Genomic DNA, 21,001 nt, shown 5'->3' on the forward strand with positions numbered 1-21,001 from the left:
ATTCAAATATGCAATTAAATATTCACAAAATCAACAAATTAACTAACTCATATGTTTACTCCATCTTCTCTCTACCCTCGTACTCTCTCCAATGAGAGTAGGCGGCTCTTTCCCATTCTATCCTTCATTCAGTATATCTACAATACTCTATCAGGTTTAATCATTTTCACTCTTCCATATTCTCTTTTATTTTATGTTTTTTCAAAATTTAGAAAAAACATCTTTTATGGGTGTGATCTAATTCTTTTTGGTGAGATCTTTCGTGTACCTTATTATCAAGTTTGTTCCAAATCTTTTTTGGGTGTGAGTATATTTTGTTTAAAGTATTTGTGTCTTTTGCAGTGGTTCCGTTAGAAACAATTTATATGGTTTTTAGGATCTGGATTTCTTGCATCTAAACTGAGACGGTGAATATCTCAACTGCTTAATTTTTCACAACTAAAGATTATTAATAGTTTGGGGTATTTTTTCCTCCGATTTTAGTTGATGTAACTAAAAATTCTGAATATTGGGCCATTAATGTGAAGGTTATCTTAACGTTGTGTTCGCTGAATTGGTGGGAAAGTTATTCTAATCTTTTTATTTCAAAAAATATTATTTTATTTGTTAAGCAATGTGAAAATAAGACGACTATTTGTTTAGTTAGTTTATTTATTTCCCATTATTATCAATTGGAGGTTTGTTCGGACTATGTTCCCGTATTTTATTGAATACATTCTATTTTGTTTGTCAAAAAAAATATGTAATTAAACAAACTAGACGTGGAATATTATGAATTTAATATACAACCAAAATTTATATGTTAAAAATAACTTTTAAATGAAATTTATTTAAGTTAAGTGTGTATATATATGTTCTTAATTGTACAAGTGTTTATTGTAAATTTAATAAGGAAAGAGGCTTAATTGTTAAATTTCAAAGCATAAATGCAACTTTCAAAACAAAGTTTATATATAAAGTTGAGATCAATAAAGATTCAAATCAACTTTCAAAGCATAAATGCAACTTTGTGAACAAAATGAAAAAAAATATAAAATTAGCCTTTGATTTAAACTAACCATTTTTCATTTCAAATTAGAGAATATTAGAAATAAAGAAGAAGAAAATATCCAAAAACACCATTATTTGATAGAAGATTAATGATTAGCTTGATAAGTTTATCGATGTTCTGTCAGGGAAATCAACTCCGTACACCTGCCTTGATCACCAACTAGCTAAGATCTCCTGCACAAAAAGCTAATAGTTAGCCACTTTAAACATATATAGAGCAAATATTTGTACAAAATACTAAGTATATTTGATTGCACATGGAAAATAAATAGTAATGCAATTATTTTTTTGTTCTATAAAATTTTACATTCACATTACCCTGGACTAGCTACTTACAATATATAGTAATAATTTTTTATTATGATAAAAAGTAATTAAAAAGAGAGGTGACTATTTTTCTCAGCAGCAATTTACTAATGTGTTAGTGGATATATATTTAAACATGAAAATAATAACACTAGCTCCTTCTTTTTCAAAAAAAAAATGTGAAAGTTGGTATATGTATGGTAAAATAATGTGCCATATTTTTCCCCTTTTGGCTACATAGACCTTATTTTATGTAGATTTATACGGTCATGCAACATAGCGTACATATTGCTATAAAAACAGCACAGAGCATATAAGCATTGAGATAGAAAGGGAGACAGGGGCCTGACCTGAAGCATGGATGGCTTGAAAACCCAGGGCTACGGTGATGAATGAAAGGCCTGGCCTCAGCTGATGTGGTAGCTTCCCTGTCCCACGAGTTGGTCGTCCCATTACCACTGTGATCATCACCCCCCATTCCACCTCCACTCACGCTGTTCATCCCAGTTCCCAAGCCAAGAAAATCCCTGGTAAGCCTATTACGATACTCACTCTCAACATTCATCTGTGGATCCCCCAAAACATTGTTATTTACTTCCGGACCAACCAACATTCCACCAGCATTTTTCACATCGGACATCATTCCTCCACGTGGAGCATTCATCTGATCAATTAAAGGTTCCATGCCACCGCCATATCCTCCACCACTTCCATAACTCCCACCACCCACATTCCAATTCTTGTACATTTCTTCCAAGGTGCGACCACCTCCATATACTCCAACACTGCTCATTCTATCTCCCAGAGCTCTCCCATAGCTATTAAAAGCAGATCCAATGGATTGTCCTGATAGCAAACTAGTAAACGAATTTGGATTTGAGGCCCCTTGTCCTAGCCGCGGAGTCAAGAGTAGCTGATGGCTCCCTGGAATTTGTGAATCTGCAGCTGGGCCCAGGTACATGGAGCCAGGGTTACTAGCATTTGCGGAAATACAAGCAGCATCACACATGGAACGATGGTAGGTAAAACTCTCACGCCTGCAGCAAGTAATTATTTAACCTTTAGTTAATTATAGATAGAAAATTATAATTTGTTCATATTAAAACAATTTTTCTGCAATTTCCAAACACAGAGATTATATCAAGAGATACCGGAAAAAAGAACTTTACGAAATCACTTCCACTATTAAATTGCAGTGCTAAGCACAAACTCCAATGCTAATTAATTGGATACATCACAACTAACACGAAAACAGAAAACTATTTATGTAATCAATTAGAATTAAAAGAGAGACTTGTGGTATGACCATCACCTGGGAAAGGTAGTTCCACATTCACATTTATATTTTTTAGTACCACAAATCTTATTATGGGCCTTCAAGTCAGAGTCTACGGCATACTTCTTGTTACATTTATGGCAGCTAAATTTCTTTTCGCAATGTTTTCTAGAAAAGTGTTTCTTGATTCCGGTAATATCTCCAAGGGCCCTTGATGGATCGTGATGGACACAACCCATTTCAGGGCAAATGAAAACCTTTTTCCGGATTTCATGGCTTGTCTTTTGTTTGAGCTTCCCTGGCAAATTGTGTCTCCTTCTATGGAGCTGCAAGTTCTGCTCCCTTGGAAAACCCTTCCCACACACATCACACGAAAACCTATCTGTCGCCAACAGAGTTTTGGGTGAGAGTGCGACAATTTCAGCATCTGGGCCTGTCACATACATACACATATATAGAGACGTCAGATAAACAGATTAAAAAACCATGTCACAAACATTCTGACCCGGACATTAGATTTATTGAAATATATATCCTTGAAGACACAAAGATAAATTAAGACCAAAATACTCACACCTCACGTATATCTCTGTATATATAATATCTTACTTGAATTAATTCCTCGACGTTTTTGCTGTTTTCTCTCAGCAGCACTTGGTAAGGCAGAAGAAGCCATAACAGATAAAGTTGCAGATGAAGCCATTTCTCTAGGTGTTTCTTGAAACTAAAATTGATTTGTAGTAGAAGAATACTCAAAGCCTGGGATGTATGTGATCTATTTGTATCCTCTCTCAAATTTATAATAACATTTTAACCATGGTCACTTGACTCAGGTACCTTCCAGGGTTAATTCTAGCCACAATTAATTTTAAAAAAATATTTAAAAGCATTTTCTTTCACCATATTAATTGTATTCAGGAAGGTAGTAAACAGGAAGGTGGTGAAAGGTAATGGTAATGTTTTGGATTATGCACGCCCCTTTGGCCACATTTGCAGCTGGGAATGAGGTCCCAAATGCCCCTCTGGTAGTGTTGAAGCCTTCTCAAATGCCCCGGCAAGGTTGGCTCAGTTGGTTAAAGGGGGATAATTATCCTCTTGGTTACAAGTTCGAATCCCACGGGACGAAAATTAATGATTATGCCTCATGAACCAGAGTCTAACGCTTAAGTGTAGTTTATCTTGGTTCACGTGATTTGCAGGCTATTGCGTGAGCTTGTGGGATTTACCCAGTGTGCACCCTAAAGGTAGCGGCTGCGGGCCACCTCTTTGGTTGGACAATATGAACCTCGGTTATGAGGCGGAAGACAAATAAATAAATTATACACTTATCATTTCAGATATTTTTTATAATATTTACATATTTTTGTATTACAAATTTTAGCTATTTTAGTTATTTACAAAGTTTCTAACTTATGGACATAGGCGTTAGAGATGGCACGACAAGGCTGTGGCAAAAATAACAGCAGGAGCTGCGAGGAGGATAGGGAGGATATAGAGGGCGACAACAAAGACGTGGAGGGAGACAGTGAGGATGTAGTAGGCAACGGCGGTGGCGCTTAGGTCGCTAGTTTGTTCTAAACTTTTGTTAATTTTATTATTGTTTATGATGGGAATTTAAATTGTTGGAATTAAGGTTTAATCTGTAAATATATATCATTATGTATTATGTGGGTTATTAATAGTCTAATAGTTTGATAGTATGTTTTATTGTTTATGATTTGATTTAGTTTAATATTTTTGTGTTGTGGCTTGTAAGTGATATGAACATGTTTGGATGATTCGCATTAATAATGTAAGCAATGGCATAAGGGTTACACGAATTGCAGTAAAAATAAGTCTGGTAGATTATGACTAAAAGCAACTATTTTTACGATTCATAAACCAAAAAAATGACTACAATTTCTAGTTGGTAATATCGGCTTATTTTTATTGAATTACTTTTGGCCGATAAAGGCCATGTTACTTGTAGTATATATAGTCACGCTTAAGTCACAGCTTATAGCATGGGTTGCATACAAATTTAAGAATGTTAATAAGTCAAAAATAGATTCATATCCTTATCTCTTTTTATAATTGTCTTGACTTTGCTAACATATTCAATAATATGAGTCACCCGAGCACTATTCTCGAAAGCACTTGTACTGAGTAATTCAAGGAGAAAGTCGTTTATCAAAGGATCATTGGCCTACAAGTTTATGTATCATTTTTTTTCATTTTTAATTAGAGTATATGTCATAATATACAAGTTTTCAAGTATAAGCTAAATGAATAGAACTCTTTAGAATACTCTTATATGTAATAATTGATATCTCATGTCTGTCTCGAGAGAGACCAAGGCCGCTCCCTCTCGAGAAACCACGGCGGCTCCCGGTCCACATCCTTGCCTCGGAACCTTGGGTAGTCGAGAATACTTCTTGACCCAAAAATATCATCATGACATTTTTAATATTTATTTTAAGTTGGCCAAGATGTTAAGTATTTTGTATACAAAACACTGGGCATGTTACCCAAAAAAAAGTGAAAGTGTTTTTAACTAAATTTAAAGAAAAAGAAAGGTGCATATTGTTTTTGTTTTTTTATACGAGTGTGCCTGTTGCCCTAAAAAGTGCACATCACAAGTTTTATGTCAATTTAAAGTTGAGGTAATTGTAACATCAGAAATTATCAAAAATACTAACTTTTCTAAATTTTTTTGCGATTTTACTATATTCAAATATAGTAACATTTATTTTTAAATATATATTATTGTTTTTATTCTAAAATTGTAGAAATTAAATTAAATTATACAAATTACAGTTCACATCCCCTACTTTGAAATCCGATTCAACATGCAGCATTTTTACCAAATTATTTAGTCATAATTGTTGTCTCCTACAATATATATCATATTTCCTTTTCAAGAATAGATTAACTATGTTATTGAAGACAAGAATTTGGGCTAAAAATTTGACAAAATATGGCAAAAAGGGTGCAATTTGAATGGGATTTCAAAGAAAGGGATGCAAACTGCAATATTTAAAAGTAGGTATACAAAATTGATTTTTGGACAAATTTAAGGGATGCAAAATTCAATTTTCTCTTGAAACAATTATATAGTTAAGATTTTGTTTGTTTAGGTGTCTGGTTTTTTTTACATATTTTTTATTTGAAAAAAAATATATATTAAGTTAAATTAACTATTATTTTAGAATTGATATAGTAAATATTTTGTTTGTTTAGTTCACTTTTACACTTTATTAAACCTTAACAGTTGATAGTTTATCTAGCAGCAATATAGGGTTGTGGGTTTGTGTAATATACTCGGTCCATCTCATATTATGTGTCACTTTTTCTTTTATAGAAGTCAAATTTACAACTTTTGACTAACGATTAAACATTACTCGTATATTATTTCAAAAAACTAAAAATTATATATTAAAGTAGATTAAATCTACTTTCCGGTGATGTAATTTTTTTATTTTGTACAATTATAAATTATTAATAAATTTGAGGTCAATTTGACCGGCACAAATCAAAGAAGACTCATAATATGAGATGGAGGGAGTACTTTTTATACTTTGATTAGTCTAAAGTTTGATATTTTGTTTAATCATAATATTTGAGTTAGGGTTGTAGATTTAAAGGTGTAGGTGTTTAAATATTAGGAAATAAATTTTAGTTAAAGTTGTAACATTTGAGTCAGAAATGTATATATTTTGAGTTAGAGTTATAATATTTGAGTTAAGGTTGTATATTTGAGTTAAATGAATATAATGATATCACCTCAAAGAAAAGATTGTTAGGGCAGCTGAATGCTTATGCGGTGATTTGGTTATCAATGTTAACCCTACTTTAATGCCCTTGTCCATATAGCCTACAGTTATGTAAAAACAAGTAAACTATTTCATGAGCCCTGCAGGTAAATTACTATATGTAACAAATTACCAAATTTAAATAGATGTAAAATTTTACACTAATTATAAATTTCAAAGCAGAAATGAAACTACCAAATCAAAACAAAATATGTACTATATAGTTAAAAACTATAAAGATTCTAAATGAGCATATTATAAAACTGGCCACTGACTCAAAATTAACTATCAAAAATTAAGGGTCATTCATTTCAAAGTAGAACATAATAAAAATTAAAACAAAAATATACCAAACACTATTATTATTATTTTCTCCGGCATATATTTGTTACAAAATATTAAATACACTTGATTGCACATGAAAAATAAATGTTATACACTAAACCAAATTATCTATTAAATCATTTTATTTAAATACAAAAATTGTAGAAAAAAAAGCAACTAAATTAAATCAGTAATTATCAAGCCAAGTTTGTGTATTTTGCAGAACTAAAAAAATTGAGGAGAAAAATGTTTATATTTTCCATGGATGTTGCATTTCTAAATGTAGGAAAGTTAAAAAGTGATATATAAGTTGGTGATGAAAAGAATATTCTTATATGCTATGATATTTTTAACTTTTGATTGTTATAAAATGTCACATTAAACTTGAATTTATGCTACTATTGTATATTTAGATTGGAAAAATAAGTAGAGTGCAAAATCAAATTTAAACTTAGGACCCGGTTAATTTAAGTCAATTATTAATCATTCTGTATAATTTACTTTTGTTATTAATTTGATGAAAGTCTTTTTTTTAATTTTAGATAATTATTAGTTATATGAAATCACAATTGGGACCATGTTTCTTGTAATTAATTATGTTGTTGAAATTAACATAGGAATTTGTTACTAAGTCTCTACTTCTAACCAAAATATTAACTTAATTTTCAAAAAAATGACTAAATTTTTCTATCATATTTGAACCGTTTGTAACCACTTTAGCATAAAAATATAATGTGAATAAGGTTTGTTGCAGCAGAGATTACATAAAACCAATTTGAAATTCAAAAAGATGGTAAAGGAGATAAAAGAGAAAATGACAAAATTTAAGTACTATATCTTTAAATTAACAGGATATGAATGCAAATGAGCATTTAAAATATTTAAATTACTACACAAAATAAAGGTTGTCCTCTATCCTAATTTCTTTATATCATTTAAAATATTTAAATTACTACACAAAACAAAGGTTGTCCTCTATCCTAATTTCTTCATATGAAAATAAGTAGTTTAATTCATTTCATATAGTTTCTATAAAACATAGAAAACAATTAATTAAAGTAATTTATAATTATATATGACAAGTCAAAGAAAAAGGTTGTTATGACACAAAATACTTTTATGGAGGGTGATAATTTGGTTCTACACATGGCCTCTATCTAACATTTTATCAATTGTACCCTAGAATTATGTATGTAAATAAGTTGTCCCATATTAATGGTACTCTAGAATTTACAAATTTTAACAAGTTGTCTATTGAATAACAAATTTACAAACTTAAAGAGACTTGAAATATTTAAAGAGACCTGAAATATTACTTACTATGTTCAAATATTTAATTAAACAATTTAGACATTGGAATATTAGGAATTTATTATATAATCAAAATTTCATATGTAAAAATTAAGTTTTTTAATTAAATTTTATTCAAGTTAAGTGTGTATATGTTCTGGATTGTACAAGTATTTAGTATAAATCTAATAAGAAAAGTAACTTAATTCTAAATTTCAAAGCATAAATTCAACTTTTAAAACAAAATGTATATATAAAGTTGAGAACTAAAAAAATATAAAACTAGCCTTTGATTTAAAACAACATTTTTCACTTCAAAGTAGAGTATAATAAAAAAAAGAACAAAAATATACCAAAACAACATTATTTGATAGAAAATTAATGGTTAGTTTGATTATTTATTGGATATTCAAGTTCTAAGGTCATGGAAATTAACTCCATATAGTAATTATATTAACGTCATAAATGGCAAAGCAAGTAAAATACAATTTAAAATGAGATAGGGAAGGGAAGAGAGTCCTGATGACCTAAAGCATTCCATTACCACTATTCTGATCTTCACCTCCACTCAAGTTGTTCATCCCATTTCCCATGCCAAGAAAATCCCTGCTAAGAATATCACCATACTCACTCTGAACTTTCATCTGCTGCTCCACCAAAACATTGTTATTCACCTCACCAATCAACATTCCATCAGCGCATTGTTCACATCCTACATCATTCCTCCATATGCAACATTCATCTGATCACTTAAAGGCTCCATGCCACCTCCATACTGTTGTAAGATACTTCCACCCACTCTCCCACCACCACCACTCGTTCCATCTCCCAAAGCTCCCCCATAGCTACTAAAAGCAGATCCAACCCATGGGCTTGATAGCAAACTCGGAAACGAATAAGGGCTTGAGGCCCCTTGTCCAAGCAGGGGAGTTAAGTGTTGCTCATGGCTCCATGGGATTAGTAAACCTCCAGCAGGGCCCAGGCTCGTGGAGCTAGTGTTACTAGCATTGGCGACAATGCCAGAAGCCATGCAGCTGTAGGGGGTGCAATTTGTTGTGTGCCTTGCCATCTTTTCATTAAGAGCCTCACAAATTGAACGATGATGGGTAAAACTTTCAGGCCTGCTATAAGTCATTATTTAATCTTTAAATAACATTCTTTGTATAAGTAAATATTAATTAAGATACATACTTGAAAAAAAATTTTTGTAGGTATAAATACATGAAGAAAACTATATTTAAAATAAGCTCTTTATGGTCAAATGTGCACTGTTTCTAATTCTGGTTTAATTTCAAGTCTTAGAGTACGAAATTATAATTAATATGTTGTAAAGAAGAAAAGAAATGGAGTCTAAGATAAAAGGAATAATAATAGGAAAATGTTTGGTGCATAAAATTATATACAAAATTGTGTACAAAATGATATGTGTTTGGTTTTAACTGGAATGGCACATGTATTCACATCAAGAGCCCCAATTAAAATATCACAAATCAATTGTCATGTCATTTTGTGCAAATTTTTGTACACAATTTTGGGCAAGTAACACTACTCACAATGATATCGAGAATATAATAACCTCGCTAAGATAATAATTTTTTGTAGGGCTTATTTCAACTCATAAGAAATAAAAATAAAATCGCTAAAGGAAATTTTTTTTGGTCCCAAATAGCCCGCCATTTTGGTAAGGCTAAATTCGACCGCTAGCGGTGGAATTTAGGAGCGCTAAAAAATTCAGTTGACAGGAAAATTCCCACAAACAATTCAACCGCACAAAAAATCCGGTCGCATTATTTAGCCTTGCCCAAGGAAACAAGCGAAATCGGTAGAATTTAGGTAGGTTGAATTTATGCACTTGAATTTAGGCTTACTTTCTTGTAGTGTATTTTAAGAGAATTTTTCAAACTCTTTTCGTATTCAATTTCCAAACACATATTATATTGAGAAAGAGATTCCATAAAAATAATTCTAGATCAATTCACAATTTCAAGCACAAACTCGGTTAATTACATCTAGAGCACAACTAAAAGATAAACCAAATATACTCCTTTGTAGCACAGATCTTATTATGAGCCTTCCAGTTGTTGGTTTATTCAAACACAAAACAAATAAAATACATATATGTTTAGATTAAAATAAATCCCAACATAAGCTAAGTGTACGTTGGATAAGGAACTGGTCTTTAGGAAGTTGAGTGTGTTTAGGAGTGTAGTTCATGATGGACAGAAAAACCAGGGAATGTTCTCCTGGTTTGTAGGTTTCTAGTTCTCAATAGTTATATATGTAATCGTTTTGTTTATGCAATAAAAGAGAAGAGAAGTTTTCCATTGCAGATAATTAAACTGTATTGTTTCTGCACTTTCACTTTAAAACCAACATCTGGTATCAGAGCAAAGATCATACGAGAAATTTGAGAGATGGAGACGAGTAAAAGCAAAGAGAGTTCTTTCAGTCTAAGCTGTCCAATGCTGACAAAATCAAATCACACTGTGTGGGCTCAAAAGATGAAAGTATTTATGCAAGCATATGGGGTGTGGGATGCAATTGAACCTAAAGATCCTAAGGCTGCACCTGAGGAGAAGATGGACAAACGGGCAATGGCTCTAATCTATCAGGGAATTCCAGATGACGTACTCTTGGCACTTGCAGAGAAAAAGACATCTAAACAAGCCTGGGAGGCGATCAAAACTTTATACCAGGGGTCGGATAAGGTGAAGCAAGCAAAAGCACAGACCCTCAGATCGGAGTTTGAGGCAACAAAGATGAAAGAATCTGAGCAAATAGAGGATTTCTGCATGAGACTCAATGGGCTGGTAATGAACATCCGGGCATTGGGAGAACAAATTGGTGAAGGACAAGTAGTGAAGAAACTATTGAGAGCTGTTCCAACCAAGTTCCTGCAAATTGCTTCAGCCATTGAACAATTTGGGAACTTGGATTCTATGTCAGTAGAAGAGGTGGTTGGATCGCTTCGGGCTCATGAAGAACGATTACAAGGTTCAACAGACAGTGGCGAGGGACATGTTCTAATGTTAACTGAGGAGGAATGGCAGAAGAAAGAGAATGGTGACAAGAAGCTCTTGTTGACGAGAGAAGAATGGCTGAATCGGTCTGGTAAAGGTAGTTCTTCAGGAGGTGGAAGGGACTATCGTGTGCGAGATAATCGCATTGTGCGAGATAGAAGCCAAGTGAAGTGCTTTAACTGTGGTGGCTACAGACATTTCGCAGCAGAATGCCATAAACCAGTGAGATCAAGACAGCAAAGGGGAGAGGTAAACCTGACTCAGACAAATGACAATGAGCCTGCATTGCTCATGGCTATGTGTGATAACAGCATACTAGCTTTCACTGAGGAGAAGGGCGTAACCCACAGTAAAGAGGTGGAGGAAAACACATGGTACCTCGACAACGGGGCTAGCAATCACATGACAGGACATAGAGAAAAATTCGAAAATTTGGACAGAACGGTGAAAGGCGAGGTGAAATTTGGAGATGGATCATTGGTGAAAATTGAAGGAAAGGGGTCAATTCGAATTGTGTGCAAGAATGGTGAAACAAGAATTTTACAGGGGGTATACTTTATTCCCACACTTCAGAGTAACATCATAAGCCTTGGACAACTTTCAGAAGAAGGAAATAGAGTGGTTATAGACGGTGAAAATTTGTGGGTCTATGATACTTGTGGGAGAATGTTGATGCAGGTTAAGCGATCTGGAAATCGATTATACAAAATTCACATTGAAGAGGCACAGCAGCAGTGTTTATTGACAAAGGATGCAAAAGAAGCATGGTTGTGGCATCAACGGCTCGGACACGTAAATTTTCATGCCATGCAATTAATGTCAAAGAATCGAATGGCATATGGGATGCCCGTTATCAGAAAACCAGAGGAACATTGTCATGGCTGCATTATGTCGAAGCAGACGCGTAAGTCTTTTCCCTCAAAATCTGATTTTTCTGCTTTAAGTGCTTTAGAATTGATTCATATGGATCTATGCGGCCCTATTACTCCTGCTACACCAGCGGGTAATCGCTATTTTATGTTAGTTGTTGATGACTTTACAAGGATGATGTGGGTATATATGCTTAAAACAAAAGATGAGGCCTTAAGTAAATTCAAAACGTTCAAACTAGCAGTTGAAAATGGGACAACACGGAGCATAAAAGTCTTGAGAACTGATCGAGGAGGGGAATTTTGCTCGAGAAAATTTCAGAATTTTTGTGAAGGACAGGGTATAACCAGGCACTATACGGCGCCCTATACACCTCAACAAAATGGTGTTGTAGAGCGCCGTAATCGAACAGTGGTGGCCATGGCCAGGAGTCTCTTGTCTGAACGAAAGATGCCATCGTATTATTGGGGAGAAGCGGTGCGTCATGCAGTCCATATTCTGAATAAATTACCCACACGTTCAATGTCTACCATCACCCCACATGAGGCATGGTACAATCGAAAACCAAGTGTCGAGAATCTGAAAGTTTTTGGATGTACTGCTTATATGAAGATTCCCACTACCCACACAATGAAACTTGATGCTAGAAGTAAATTAGTGATTCACCTTGGTCGCGAGCCTGGCACCAAGGCATACCGTCTTTATGATCCCGTCTCACGGAGTGTGCATATCAGTCGAGATGTAGTTTTCAATGAGTATGACAGTTGGGACTGGGCATCAGACATGACTGCAACAACTCAGACATTCGTCCTGGATGGTTTTGCAGCAGAAACAGGAGACGAGCCCTTAGAAACTGCTATGACTGAGCCACCAACGCAAGCCACACCAGTCCAAGAAACTAGTATGAGAGATAATGCAGATATAAGAGATACATATGATGACAGCACAATGCCACGACGATTTCATCCCCTCCGTGATATTTACAGTACCACGACTGCCATCGAGCTCGAGGAAGAACTTCTGTTGATGGGAATTGATGAACCCGTTTGTTTTGAACAAGCAGTCAAGGAACATGTGTGGAAGGATGCCATGGACAAGGAAATCAGTTCCCTTGAAAAAAATAACACCTGGAAACTCACCAACATACCAGCGGGACATAAAGCAATCGATCTGAAGTGGATTTTTAAATTAAAGAAGGATCAAAATGGGGAAGTGACAAAGCATAAAGCTCGGTTGGTAGCAAAGGGTTATGTTCAGAAACAAGGAGTCGATTTTGATGAAGTGTTTGCCCCGGTCACTCGATTGGAAACCGTTCGGTTATTATTGGCATTAGCAGCTAAAAACGCTTGGGAAGTTCACCATCTCGATGTTAAATCTGCTTTTCTAAATGGTGTACTCTTAGACGAAGTTTATGTCTCTCAACCCAAAGGTTATGTGAAGCAAGGTTCCGAGCATCAGGTGTATCGCCTTCTGAAAGCTCTTTACGGTTTACGTCAAGCACCTAGGGCATGGTACTCTAGATTAAATCAGTGTTTAATGCATTTGGGTTTTACAAAGTGCCCATTTGAGCATGCCGTTTACACTAAACGTACTGGTCAAGACTGTTTGCTTGTTGGTGTTTATGTGGATGACTTGATCATTACGGGCTCAAAATTGTCAGATATTGTCAAATTCAAGGGGGAGATGAGTCGTGAATTCGACATGTCTGACCTAGGCAAGTTGTCTTATTATCTGGGACTGGAGGTCTTTCAAGGTCCTGATTTCATCGAGATTAAGCAATCGAGTTATGCCATGAAAGTACTGGAACGAGCAGGAATGGGAGACTGTAACTCTGTTAAGTATCCGATGGAGCACAAGTTGCAGTTGTATGCAGACGAAACAGGTAGTCCAGTAAACTCAACCTATTACAAGAGTATAGTGGGTGGTTTACGCTACTTAGTCCATACACGATCAGACATAGCGTATGCTGTGGGAATGGTTAGTCGGTATATGGAACGACCCACGGAATTACACCTAAATGCAGTAAAACGTATTTGTCGTTATGTAAAGGGAACTCTGACATACAGGCTGGTTTATACAAAAGGGCGAGGGAATTATATTCTGTCAGGATTCTCAGATAATGATCTAGCTGGAAGCTTGGACGATAGGAAGAGCACGGGTGGTATGGCATTTTACTTGGATGAAAATTTGATCACTTGGGTCTCACAAAAGCAAAGGTGTGTTGCTCTGTCGTCTTGTGAGGCGGAGTTTATGGCAGCCACTGCTGCAGCATGTCAAGCCGTGTGGTTGCAACGAGTCCTTAGTCACATTACTGATGTCAAAACAGGTCCAGTTGTGTTGTACATCGACAATAGATCTGCTGTAGACTTGGCACGCAATCCTGTTTTCCACGGAAGGAGCAAACATATTGATCTGAGATACCATTTCATTCGTAATTGTGTTGAGCAGGGTTTGGTTATTATTAAGCCTATTAACACGAATGAGCAAAGGGCCGATATTCTGACCAAGGCATTGGCTGCAGCAAAATTCGAAAAGATGCGAAGTCTGCTTGGAGTCAGGAAACTTGAAGATGTTTAGATTAAGGGGGAGTATGTTGGGATTTATTTTAATCTAAACATATATGTGTTTTATTTGTTTTGTGTTTGAATAAACCAACAGCTAAGTGTACGTTGGATTAGGAACTGGTCTTTAGGAAGTTGAGTGTGTTTAGGAGTGTAGTTGATGATGGACAGAAAAACCAGGGAATGTTCTCCTGGTTTGTAGGTTTCTAGTTCTCAATAGTTATATATGTAATCATTTCTTTATGCAATAAAAGAGAAGAGAAGTTTTCCATTGCAGATAATTAAACTGTATTGTTTCTGCACTTTCACTTTAAAACCAACACCAGTCACCGAGCACAGCAAACTTCTTCTTACATTTATCACAGCCGAATTTTTTTTTGCCACTATGTTTTCCGGAGAAATGCTTCTTGATAGTAGTCAGATCTCCAAGTGCTCTTGAGGGATCATGATGAACACAACCAACTTCAGGGAAAATGTAAACCGTTTTCTTGAATTCATCGTTTGTCTTTTGCTTCAGCTTCCGAGGCCAATTATGTCCTCTTCTGTGGAACTGCAAGTTCTGCTCCCTTTGAAAACCTCTATTGTACACCTCACACCAAAATCGATTTGTTGCCATTAGACTATGCGGGGAAAATGCTACAAACTCTGCATCAGGACCTGTCATTTACATATATACACATATCCCAAACCATCAAATGAACAAATTAAACAATCGAAAAACAATTCAAAAATCATATATGTCTGACTCATCCCTTTGAAATTTTCAGGTAACGGTAAAAGAAAAAATATATATAAACTGACAGTTTTTCAACCGTGGAACCCCCATATTAGATAATTATTTCTTATATATTTGTTTTGCAAATTATTGAAGGTTGGGGGTACACATGAATTTACAAACCATTTCTTTTATAAGTAAATATATTTAGAAAATATCTCAAAAAAGTCACATTTAATGAAAATTTAGGTGCAACGAAGCGATAAAGAGGAAGGTAGTGTGGATGTTGGACATTACACTTACCTTTTGGCCATATATGCATGGTGAGGGACTGGTCTCCTTGTCTTTCTATATTGTATTTTTTTATTTCATGACATTTATTATATAAATAGATTATATATATATCATGATAACTCCAACTAAAAGAAACAGGCTAAACGCCAAATCCGTCATTCTAGATTAAAAACATGAGTCCAGTAACACATGTCCTTATACGTCAATTAAATCCAACTGAATTATCGATCAATAATTCGGTCATTTTATATCCTTAACAATTGAATATTACAAGAAAAATGTCTATGAGCTCCTGAATTGGTTGATATCGTGTTAACATTTTTTTAGTGTTAAACTCAAAAACAACCAACTTATACCTACTGTTCATAAGGAGACGGTCATTTTTTGTATGAATCCACTCGATATGTTATTAATTCAGTCGGTTTTTCATACCCACAAATGATTAATTTTGATTGTTATTTCTGCAAATAAGCCGGTATTGGCACTAGAATAACTTTTTTGGGTTCTACAATTGACATTCCTCCTATGCAGACACGTATAATATCAACTCCAAACACACCACAATTATAACCAACTAACATTAATGTCAACAACAACAAAAAATAATAAAAACGATATACATGAACCAACCAATTGTTAAAGTAACTACATTTGCTTATTGTACTCCATTAAGCAAGCAATCAAATTAATAGATAAATGTTCGAAGCACACATACAACTAAATGTATACATGAAAATTTAAATAATAGGTCAAAGCATTGTTAAACCAAAAACTAAATAAAATTGAATAACGCTCTTCGCACCACTGTTTCTTTTTGCGCCACTCTCCTCATCTTCGCAAAGCTCGGCATCCTCTTCATCTCCGTCCTCATTGCCGCTGACGGTGGTGTCATCCATAGTCGACATCCATGATGGTGGTGTCATCCATATTTAAAGCTCCAAGCGATTTTTTTTGGTGGGATAATAAATTGAAAGAATGATAAAAAGTAATATATCAATAATATTTATGTCGGTTCAACTAAGTACTAAAAATATCTTATTTTTTAAGTGATCTTTTCAAAAAAAATTAAAAATTGGGCCCCTAAATTTTATTTTATGCCTATATTTTTTAATATTTTTCTTTTGATCATTCATGTATATAACAAAAAATGTGTCCCTCAAAGTTCAATTTTTTCGATACCCTCATTCGTTAGCACAAAGAGTTTGGTCCCAGGGTTGGATTTGATGTCTTCATCGCCACTTTCTTGAACCTTTCTTATAGCCTAATATATATATGATGTTAAAATGTTTAAAATAACACTACTAAATCTAAATTGAGAACTTTTAAGATTTTACCTCTTGGTTCTCTACGTCATACTTTTTGTAAAACGCCATGGCACTAGCTTCTAGATTTTGTTGTATTTGAACCGCGACTCAGGCAAGCATTTACTTTGCTCTTTTGTGGGTACCATATGAGATGTATATGAATTTACTCTTGCATTTTTCATCATATCCTGGACCACATTAAAAAAATACAATCCGGCACAACGGATCCGTCGAAGCTTGGCTAGAAAATCTTATGCCTCGACATGTCGAGTTTTATAATTCGCAGCAAGATCAGGGAGGAGTGTCGATGTCGGAACTTTTGAAAAACCAGTCAGTTTATTTCTAGGAGGACTTGTCATTTATGGTATTTTTGCCTCGAGCCACCATTGTATAGGATATTTTGCCACCTCGATCCCCTGTGCATACTAGCCAATGCTTGCCACCTTAATCCGCGTGCATACTAGCCAATACAATGTGATTCCTTTGACAAATTTATATTATATTGTGAATTTTGTGACTTTGGTAAAGTAAAAGGTTCTACATTATATTCTAAAAAAGTTTGAATTTTCTCACATAATACATTGTATTGTTACGATAAATTTACAAACTAATTTTAGAGAAAAAAAATACTTAAATGTCATTTGGGTATGAGTTAAAAGATAAAAAAATAAAAAAAAAATTATCACTATTTATAATTTTATACTTAAAACATAGAAAGCAATTAATTAAAGTGACATAATATTATATATGTGAAGCCAAAAAAAGGTTGCTAGGGTATGAAATATTTTTATGCGGGGTCATAATTTGATTTTACATATCAACCCTATTTAACAAGGGTTATCCATTTTATGAAATATGTTCTCGATTGTACGTTAACTATCCACGTAAACAAGTTGTCTATTTCATATATTATCAATATATCAATTGTACCCTGGTATTACAAACATGAACAAGTTGTCTATTTCATGAGCACTATCCTAAAATTGTCTTACAAACTTAAAGAGATGATGTGAAATATTACTTATGAAGTTCAAATATGCAATTAAATAATTTAGATATGGAATATTAAGAATTTAATATACAACCAAAATTTTATATGGAAAAAATAACTTTTTTAATGAAACTTTATTCAAGTTAAGTGTGTACATGAGTTTAATTTTACAAGTGTTTAGTGTAAATTTAATAACGAAAGTGGCTTAATTCTAAATTTCAAAGCAAAAATGTAACTTTAAAAACAATATATATATATAGGGTTTTACTCCAATGAGAACTCTAGTATTGTGAGATATGAGATCTAATCATATCCACTCATTCAAATAAAACATATTCATCTCTAGCCGTTAATTTAATATTTAATATTTATAAATTTTTATATTCTTCCATCTTCTATCAAATTCTACCACCCATCAACCACCACCACCTCCGGTGACAACCATTCAAATGACGAAGGAACAAATTTTGACTAAATCATCATAAAAACGACGACACTCCGGTCGGTATGGAGACGCACGATTGTTTGGCCAAAAAAGCGACGAATAATGACGATGTAGATGGAGGGAGGGAGGGAGGGAGAGAGAGAGAGAGAAAGAGAGAGAGAGAGAGAGAGAGAGAGAGAGAGAGCGAGAGAGGGAGGGAGGGAGGGAGGGAATCTGATATGTGGGGAGGGAATGATGGCGGTCGGAGCAGCGGCTGGTACGTGATGGTGATGGGTAGTGATTGTGGGTGGTTAGTGGGTGTATTGGGCAGAGAGGTGGATGAAAAAGATGAATTGTAAAATTAAAATGTATGGTTGTAATTATATTTAGGGATAAAAATGTATGGCTGAGATTAGATCTCAAATCTCATTTTAATTGGGGTTCTCATTTGAGCAACTTCCTATATATATGAGAACTTTTTTTTGGTGAAATATGAGATCTAATCTCAACCATAAAAATTTAAATTATTTTTTAATCTAGACCATTCATTTTAAATATCATCATCTTCTCCAACCATCTACTCCATCTTCTTCTTTCTACTTACCACCCATCACCACCTCCTACAACTAGCAACCACCATTTCTGGCTCCACCACCTCCGGCGACCAACAGAAAATCACCACCGTCAAACATAAAATCACCACCGTCAAATCAAAAATCACCACCGAAAAACTAGAAATCACCATCAAAAAATAAAAAATTACCGCAACTCACAACCGATAAACAAAAAATCACCTCCGGAATAAACAAATCACCACAACCGGCCACTACCTATACCCACCAGATCCACCACAAGCTCAATTCATCAACTCTGATCACCACTATTATAGCAAAAATCATCATATTAATTATAAACACCACAATTAAATCCACCATGTCATAATCACCACCAGAACGACCACCATCCACTAACCCCCCCATATCGGAAGAATCACCAGAATTTTATGAAAATTACATATGATATTGAGCAACGGATTTCAAACTATACAGATTGAAGCAATTGTAGAGCCAATATTCGAGGAGAAGCTCTGATCGGTGAAATTAATAGTGGATGAATCAATAAAAGCAGATCTAACGGGGAATGAACTGAGCTCAAACGGAAAGTGTGGTGGTGTGTGTATTTAATTCGTTGTGGGAGAGGAGAGAGAGGGGGGGGGAGTGAACATTCCAGTCAGGAGTGGTAGAGTGGCGGTGGTGGCATCGAGTAGTGAGGTTGGAGAGAGTGCAGTGGTTGGGTAAGTGGGTGGGGTCGGTGTCGAGAGAACCCATAAGAAAAGAGTTGGGTGGGAAAAGGAAATATGTGATAGGGATTAAAAGAAAAATAAAAAATATTATAAAATGTAGGGCTGAGATTAGATCTCATATCTCATTATAATTAGGGTTCTCATTTGAGCAAATGCATATATATATATAATGTTGAAAACTAATAAAGATTCAAAGCAACTTTCAAAGCAGGAATGCAAATTTCAAAACAAAATTATAAAGTTATAAAATTAGCCTTTGATTTATAACCTACAGCTTTTTATTTCAAAGCATAGCATAATAAAAAAAACAAAAATATCTCAAAACACCTTTATTTGATAGAAGATTAATGATTAGTTTGATTAGTTCTTGGATGTTCTCGTTCTAATTAAGGTCATGGAAATCAACTCCATACACCTGCCTTGATCACCAATTAGCTAAGATCTCGTGCACAAAAAGCTAATAGTTGCCACTTTAAACATATATAGAGCAAATATTTGTACAAAATACTAAGTATATTTGCTTGCACATGAAAAATAAATACTAATGCAATTATTTTTTGTTTTATAAAATTGTGCATTCTCCTAATGGTAGAATAGCTACTTACAATGTATACAAATAATTTTTTAGTATGATAAAAAGTAATTCAAAAGGAGAGGTGATTATTTCATAATCTACCCCCTTGGCCCTAATGTACATCAAATCTGTTAGTAGATATATATTTAAACATGAAAATAACAACACTAAGCACCTTTTTATATGTGAAAGTTGGTATATGTATGGTAAAATAATCTGCCATATTTTTTGGCTATTGGCTACATAGACCTTACTTTATACAGAATTATACAGTCATGCAAACACATATCATACATATTGCTAAAAAAACAACACAGAGTGTATAAACATTGAGATAGAGAGGGACATAGGAGCCTGCCTTGAAGCATGGATGGCTTGAAAACCCAGGGCTACAGTGGTGAATGAAAGGCCTGGCCTCAGCTGATATGGTAGCTTCCCTGTCCCATGAGTTGGTCGTCTTATTACCACTGTGATCATCATCCCCCCTCCACCTCCACTCATGTTGTTCATCCCAGTTCCCAAGCCAAGAAAATCCATGGTAAGCCTATTACGATACTCACTCTCAACATTCATTTATGGATCCCCAAAACGTTGATATTTACTTCATGACCAACCAACATTCTACCAGCATTTTATTAAAATTTGCAATTGATAACAAAGTATAGCCGTAAATTGTGAAATATGTTGGAATTTAATCATAGCATGTTAGTTTGAATAATAGTCAGCTTCCTGGATTGTAGGAGTTGTGACTTAGTCTTCTGAGTAGTTCTAGTTTGTTAGGAGAGTTAGTGGATTAGTGGGAGTAGTAGCTAATTCTTAGGAGTTTAAGTTGCAGTAGCAACGTTAGAAATAGTAGCAGTTCTTTTCTATTCTCTGTAAGTTTTTCAAGTTTAGTAAGAAAACTTTTC

At 34.4% G+C, this 21,001-nt stretch overlaps 1 protein-coding gene across 1 annotated transcript; it reads right to left on the minus strand.

Annotated features, from left to right (window-relative positions):
• Positions 1–14,798: 14,798 nt before the first annotated feature.
• Positions 14,799–16,393, minus strand: LOC141718786 (protein indeterminate-domain 13-like). Its single transcript, XM_074521172.1, has 2 exons — positions 16,300–16,393; positions 14,799–15,145 (listed from the first exon to the last, which is right to left on the minus strand). Exons 1-2 carry the CDS (start codon positions 16,391–16,393, stop codon positions 14,799–14,801), a joined length of 441 nt encoding a protein of 146 aa, XP_074377273.1.
• Between the last annotated feature and the right edge of the window lie 4,608 nt (positions 16,394–21,001).

Source organism: Apium graveolens, chromosome 1 (assembly GCF_009905375.1).
Source record: "Apium graveolens cultivar Ventura chromosome 1, ASM990537v1, whole genome shotgun sequence".
Lineage (NCBI taxonomy): Eukaryota > Viridiplantae > Streptophyta > Magnoliopsida > Apiales > Apiaceae > Apium > Apium graveolens.

What these genes read in the sequence shown, in the direction of transcription:
- LOC141718786 (XM_074521172.1), bottom strand. Translation starts at nt 16,393, where the DNA reads ATGGATGACACCACCGTCAGCGGCAATGAGGACGGAGATGAAGAGGAT. An exon ending in TGGCGCAAAAAGAAACAGTG is followed by an intron (nt 15,146 to 16,299) that starts GTGCGAAGAGCG and finishes TGTAAATGACAG; the next exon opens with GTCCTGATGCAGAGTTTGTA.